We start from the raw sequence: 7,405 nt of genomic DNA on the forward strand, positions 1-7,405 counted from the left end.
AACATGAGATTCTGGGGTTAGTGAGCATCAAGCAGAATTGGTCCCTGGCTCCATTCTTCAGCTTTTTTGCATCACCTCCAGCCCCGGCCTCCTCAGAGGGGCCCTCCACCCTGCTCCCCACAGCAGCCACACTGCCCTCCTCCAAACTCCCCAGGTGTGCTAGCATGCTCCTGCCCCAGCTCCTCTGCACACGTCCCTTCTCTCGCCTTCAGTGTTCTTAAGTGTACACAAAGCCATCACTCATTATTTACAACTTTTATGTGCGTGTGTTTGTGATACGTGTGTATGAGTGTGTGCAGGTGTACATATAGAAGCCACAGAAGAATGTCAGGTGGCCTACTCTATCATTCTCTCCTTTCATCTAGTAAGACACCTGCCTAGCATGCAGGAAGTACTGAGCTCCACCAGCAGCACCACATAACACAGGTGTGGTGGCATCGGCCTGTGGTCCCAGCATTCACAGTGAAACAGGAGGATCAGGAAGGAGTTCAAGGTCAGCCTTGTCTACATACCGAGTGTGAGGCTAGCCTGAGCGACATGAGACCCTGTCTCAACAAAAAACAAGAGGGGCTGGTGGGTGGTGTGGCATTCAGGAGGTAGAGACAGGGAGTCCCCGAAGGAAAAAGCTGGCTAGCGAGACAACTGGCATCAGTGAGCTCTGGGTTCAAGTGAGAGACCCTGCCTCGATATATAAGGTGGGGGTGATGGGAAGATACTGGACATCAACGTCCAGCTTCCATGCTCAGGTACACCTGCACACACGGAGGCCAAAGCACATCTGAACATGAACACACACACACAAACAACTGGAAGGCCAACGAAAGTAGGGTGGGAATTTGTGGGAGGTCATTAGGCTATGGGGGGTGTCTTTGAATGAGACTGGGTGTCTGTGTCTCCCTTCTCTCTCTCTCTCCTTTTTCTCGTTCCCCTTTTCTTCCTCTCCCTCCCTCCTGTCTCTTCTCTTCCCACCTCTCCCCTGTCCCCACTTCCCTGGCTCATGACGTGAGTGGCTCCTGTCTGCCTCCTTCATCCTGCCACCAGAAGCCGAAAGTCACAGGCCACTCAAGACCATGAGCCAAATCTTTCTTGACTATAAAAGTTAGTCTCCAGTGAGGTGTGAGCAAGACAACTATGTCAACTCCAAACAGCAAAAGCATGGAACTCAGGAAGAATTCCGTTTCCGGTGAGATGGTTCGGTGGGTAAAGGTGCGGGTTACCAATCCTAATGGCCTGAGTTTGATCTGCAGCACCCATACGGTGAAAGGAGAGAACTGACTCCCACGAGGTGTCCTTTAGTGTGTATGTACCTAGTGCCCATGGGGAACGTGAAAGGGCACTAGTTATAACCACCATGTGAGTGCTAGGAACTCAACTCAGGTTCTCTCAACAGCAGCAAGAGCTCTTAACATCTGAGTATCTTTGCAGCCCATAAATGTAATTTGTTTGGTTTTTTTCCAAACAGAGTTTCTCTGTGTATCAGCCCTAGCTGTCTGGGAACTTGTTCTGTAGAACAGACTAGCCTCAGACTTAGAGATCCACCTGCCTCTGCCTCCAGAGTGCCAGGATCAAAGGCATGCACCACCACGCTGGGCCCATAAATGTAATTTTTAAAAGAGAATGCTGCACTCAAATTTGTTCCCACATATCTTCAAGTTCCCAAGTGACTTTACATAAACAGACATGCTCCATTGCCCATGATGCAGTCTGGGGTGTGGCTCAGACAGAAAGCACAATCTCTCACGCACTCTTGTTCCTCACAACACTGGTATGTGTGTTTCTACATAACCACATTTCTGTGTAAGTACACTGTGTTAGGTTATAATCAATTCAAGATCGGACATATTTCTGTGAGGTTGCTCTGTTAGGATCCCAATGTCTTTGTGCATCCCTGCCCCTGGTCTGTACTGACAGCTTGGTCCTTAGTGTGGGAATACGGATGGGGTACCTTTAAGGGGCATAGTGTAGTGGGAGGTCTTTAGGTCATTAGGACTAACAGGAAGGGATTAACAGAGTCCTCGTGGGACCTAGTTAGATCCCATAAGAAGGTTTTTAAAGGAGGCTGGAGAGATGGTTCAGCAGGCAAGAGCATTGGCTGCTCTCTTCCAGAGGACCCGGGTTTGCTTCCCAGCACCCACACGTCAGGCTCATAACACCCTGCAACTCCAGTTCCAGGGATCTAATGCCCTCTTCTGGCCTCTGCAGGCACTGCATGCATCTATGATGCACAGACATATATTCAGGCAAAACACCCATACTCATAAAATAAGAATAAATAAAATCTCAAAAAACATTTAGAAAAGGTATTTTTAAAAACATTTAGATGACAACCACTCAGGAGACTGAGGCAGGTGTATCTCTGTGTTAAAGACCATTTGGTCTTTACCCAGTGAGACTCTGTCTCAGTAAAACTAAGACACTTTTACTGTATTTATTTATTTTCTGGTGCATGTGGGCCACAGCACACACACGGAGGTCAGAGGACAACTTGAGGAGTCAGTTCTCTCCTTCCACCACGTGGGTGCTAGGGGTCAAACTCGGGTCCCAGGGTCTGGAGGCAACATCATTATCTACTGAATTATCTTACTCATCCAAGATTTTTGTTTGGTGTATGTGTGCTCCTGTGTGTGCACACACATGTGAAAGCTGGAAGTCAATGCTGGGTGTCTTCTTTGACTGTGCTCCACTTTAGTATGTGTGTGTATGTGTGTGAGTGTGCATGTATGTGTGCATGTATCACATGCACACATGATATATGTGAGTTTGAAAGAAAATGGCCCTCAAAGGGAGTAGTGCTATTAGGGGGTGTGGTCTTATTGGAGGAAGTGTGTCACTGTGGGGGCGGGCTTTAAGGTCTCTTTTGCCCAAGCTTCCTCAGTGTGACTTTTGGTCAACTTCCTGTTGCAGCACCACATCTGCCTGCATGCTGCCATGCTTCCACCATGATGATAATGGACTGACCCTCTGAAACCGTAAGTGAGCCACCTCAATTAAATGTTTTCTTTATAAAAGTTGCCATGGTCATGGTGTCTCGTCACAGCAATAAAAACTCAAACCAAGACAGTGATGAACATGTGTCCAAGCAGAGGCCAGATACCAGGATACCTGATATCCTCCTCTATTGCTCTCTATCATATTCCTATGAGACAGGGTCTCTCTCTGAACACGGAGTTAGACTGGCGGACAGCAAGCCCCAGTGATCCTCGTGTTTCAGCCCCCCACAGCCCTGGGTGTGTGCACACAGAAGGCCTTGCCTGAATTTTTTTCCTTCCAATTTAAAGGAGTCTTGTTTTAGTGTGTGTGTGTGTGTGTGTGTGTGTGTGTGTGTGTGTGTGTATGAGAGAGAGAGAGAGAGAGAGAGAGAGAGAGAGAGAGAGAGAGAGGTGCTTCAGACTACAGACTACTCAGGTCATAGGCTGTTGTGAGTGGGCAATGTGAATGTGAAGAACTGAGCTCTGGAAAGGCAGCAAGAGTTCTCAACTGCTGAGCCATTTCTGCTGCCAGGATGTCTAAGTGGGTGATGGGAATTTGAACTCATATGCTTGTCGCAGCAAGCTCTCTCTCCACTGATCCATCTCCTTAGCCCCTCTTACCTTAGGTCCTGGGCGTCCTGGGTAACCTGGGAGACCTGGCACCCCAAGCTTGCCCTGTAGAAAAAAAAGATTGTAGGACAAAGTCAGACATTGCAAGCTAGAGGCTAGAGGGGAAGGTCAAAGCGGCTACCCAGCGAGAGAGGAACTGAGTTGCTACGAGGGGTGTGCCTGCGAGAAGCTCACTCACCCATGCAAAGCAGGGTCCTCATCTGTAAGGTGAGGATAAAGTGTTGATTACAGGGGCTGGAGAGATGGCCACCTACATCAAGGAGCTCACAGCCACCTGCGGCCTTAGCTCAGGGAATGGCCTCTGGGAGGCACCTACACTCATGTGTGAATGACATACATGGAGAGACACAATTAAAAATAAGAATAATTTTCTCCTTTTTTGCTGGGCAGTGGTGGTGCACACCATCAATCCCAGCACTCAGGAGGCAGAAGCAGGTGGATCTCTGTGAGTTCAAGTCAGCCTGGTCTACAGAGTGAGTTCCAGGACAGCCAGGACTACACAGAGAAACCCTATCTCAAAATTAATTAATTAATTAATTAATAATAAAACAAATAATTAAAATTTTCCCTGTTTTGAGACAGTGTCTCACTGTGCAGCTCTGACCATCCTAGAGCTCACCATGTAGACAGACATGACTAGCCTCAGACTCACAGAGATCCACTTGCCTTTGTCCCTGGCCCACTAGAGGGATGCACCACTATGACCTGCTAAAAACAAAACAAATCTTTAAAATGTCTATTACACAAAGTAGCTGTGGAGATTAAAACACAGGTGTGTGCAAGGAATTGCTCTACAATGCTCAGCAAAGACTAAGTATGACAGAGGCTTAGATAAGCCTTATACCCCTGCCCAGAATCCCCCAGTGAGGGGCTGAGGTGTGTCTCAGTGGTAGATCCCCTGCCTAGAATCCCCCAGTGAGGGGCTGGGGCGTGGCTCAGTGGTAGAGCCCTGCCTACAACCCCCAAGTGAGGGGCTGGGGTGTGTCTCAGTGGTAGAGCCCTGCCTACAACCCCCGAGTGAGGGGCTGGGTTGTGGCTCCACAGTATAGTTGTTTTCTAACATGTGAAAACCCCTGGTTCTACCTCCATATTGGAGGTGGGGCAGCAGCAAAGTGCAGAGATGGGCAATGAACGACATAAGTAAGCCCCATCTACTCACCTTCTCCCCTGCTGCTCCTGGGGGACCCTCATCCCCAGCCAGTCCCTCAGGCCCCTTCTGTCCTTCTGGACCATCCTCTCCCCTGGGACCTGGGAGTCCTGGGTTTCCCTGAAATAAAAAAGAAAGGACTGAAATGGTCATGTTATTCCTACTCTGACCATGCTCTGCTTAACCCTGGCTCATTCCCTTTGTGTCTTCCCCAAACCACCCTAGACCCACAAGGCCCTTCATCTAGAGCTGGTCTTACCCGGTCGCCTTTTGGTCCCCCATCACCCTTGAAGCCAGGAAAGCCATCCTCTCCCTGGTGGAGAGATAAAATTGAGATGGAGGTGGAGAAGAGAGAAAGGGGAGACAGTGGGTGGTAGAAGAGAAAGAGGTGGGGGAGGGAGGTCAGAAGTCCGGGCTTTAGGGGAGAGCGCGCCAGGGTCTTTTTATGGGGGCTTCCTCCCCCCCTCCAATGAACCCCTTTCTTCTCACCCTTTCTCCTTTCTCTCCTTGGAGACCCCGGTTGCCAGAGGTACCCTAAAAAAATTTTTAAATGAGCTCTCAGTCTCCTTCCCAGCTTAAGGAAGGTTCTAGACTTCCTCCCTTGACCTAAAATTACTAGAACAGTTGCAAGACCTCGAGTGTGTGGTGGGGAGCCATGGAGGAAATGGTCCTGTCTCCCCAGAGTCCTTTGCTCAGCTCCCCTACCCACTGCATGCCTGGTAGCCGCCACCTGCCCCAAGTTCACATGCGTAGGGGGAACAGGGAAAGCTGAATCTCCATGCCATTCATTTCTACTTTCTGAGGACACAGTGTCCACAGTTCCTTCTGGCAGCGGAAAGAACATTCCAGAGTCCAGCCTCGTTCCAAAGGCAGGGGAGAGTTTCCCCCATTGTGCTGGCCACAAGGAGACTCTGTGCCTGGTGACAGCGTGACTATCCCATGCAAGCTCTGGACTGACTTCCGGCCTGTACCACACTGACAAACTGCACTTGGCTCAGATGGAACTGGGCTCCGAGGAAGAATGAACTAGCAGTTGGAGCTGATGCAACTATGCGTTTGGAAACAGCAGGGCTTTCTGCAGCCTCACAGTAATTCACTGGACCACAGTAAAGAGAGCTTTTGGCCGCCACTGACCCCTCCCTTGGCTACAAGTAACTAGATTCAGATTCAGCACAGGCTACAGCCACAGCCCCCCACTTATCTGCAAAATAAGCTAGGAAATCCCCAGGGTTGCCAGAAGGTGATAAGACCCAGCTCTTATCTGGGTTGCCTCCTCCGTGCACACACCAAACTCTGATAAAATCCAATTTATAAATTAACCAAAGGAAAAGATGAACAAAAGTAACTAACAATAAAACATTAGTGTACTATTTTTTCATTTGCATGTTTATTTTGTTTTGTTTTTTAAAGAGGGATTCTTGTTTTGTTTTTGAGACTGTAGCTAAGCCCCCACCCCCAAGCCTGGAATTTGCTATGTAGACCAGGATGGCCTAGAAAGCACAGAGACCCTCCTGCTTCTCCCCAAGTGCTGGGGTGTTTTTGTTTGTTTTGTTTCACTTTGCTTTTGAGACAGAGTCTCATTTATCCCAGGCTGGTTTCAAACTCACTAAAAGCCAAGGATGACACTGAGCTCCCAATCCCTCTGCTCCACCACCTCAACACTAGGACAATAGTCACATACCACCACTGAGTGTATAGGGTGTTGGAGATGGAACCTGGGTTTCCATGAATGCTAGGCAAGCATTCGACCACCAACTGAGCTACAGCCCCAGCCTTCTGGCTTCGAACATGTATAGCTGAGGCTGATCTTAAAATCCTGATCCTTCTCCCTCAAGTACTGTGATTGTGTGTGTGTGTGTGTGTGTGTGTGTGTGTGTGTGTGTGTGTGTGTTTTGTTAGTGTTTGGTTTGTGAGACAAGGTCTCAAAATACAAGAATGCAATTCAGCCCTGGCTGGCCTTGAACTCACTGAACAGCCCAGACTAGCCTCAGTCTCACAGCAATCTTCTTGCCTCTGCCTCCCAAATACTGGGACCACCGACAGGCTCACCGTGCCTGGCACTAAGTTGGTTTTCTGACACCGACACTAATGAACTATCCTACCTTCAAACCCTCCAGTGTTACCTACCTTCACACCCCGAGGTCCAGGATAGCCCAGAGGGCCTGCTGACCCTGGTGGACCCTGAAAGGAAAATAAGATCAATTCTATCCAACCATCCCTGTTCCAGTGCCCTCTGCCTCCTCACTGACCCATGGCTACTTAGCACGCCTCTTCCCCAGCCAGCCACCCTCCTGGTCACTCACCTGGGCCCCTTTTTCTCCTGTGGGACCCTCGTGGCCTGGGTGACCCTGGTGAAGAAGCATATCAACTCATCAAAGACCCATTTGACATACAAATTCCCAAACCTTCCCCTTGTCCCAGCTCCTGGCTCTCACCGGGGGGCCCTCAGCTCCTGGGACACCTGGAATTCCGGGGTTTCCTGGGGGACCCTGAAAGAAGAGGAACAGTAAGAGTAGCCTCCGAGCCTGGACAGGAGGGGTCTACCCAGGCAGCTCAGGGTGAGCCTGCAACACAGGTGTCGGTCCCAGCTTGCCCATGTTTGCTACTCGTGACTCTGGTAAACCAGCTTGCCCTCTCTGAGCTTCTGAAATCCTCCTTA

General features: G+C 49.6%; 1 protein-coding gene across 1 annotated transcript in view; it reads right to left on the reverse strand.

The window, feature by feature from the left end:
- Col5a3 (collagen type V alpha 3 chain) overlaps positions 1–7,405 on the reverse strand; it is a 52,081-nt gene that overhangs the window by 20,142 nt on the left and 24,534 nt on the right. The window contains 7 exon segments of the mRNA XM_036193266.1: positions 3,591–3,644; positions 4,759–4,866; positions 5,006–5,059; positions 5,236–5,280; positions 6,874–6,927; positions 7,050–7,094; positions 7,182–7,235. Coding sequence (XP_036049159.1) covers positions 3,591–3,644; positions 4,759–4,866; positions 5,006–5,059; positions 5,236–5,280; positions 6,874–6,927; positions 7,050–7,094; positions 7,182–7,235 — 414 coding nt within the window.

The sequence above is a fragment of the Onychomys torridus genome, chromosome 7, assembly GCF_903995425.1.
Source record: "Onychomys torridus chromosome 7, mOncTor1.1, whole genome shotgun sequence".
Lineage (NCBI taxonomy): Eukaryota > Metazoa > Chordata > Mammalia > Rodentia > Cricetidae > Onychomys > Onychomys torridus.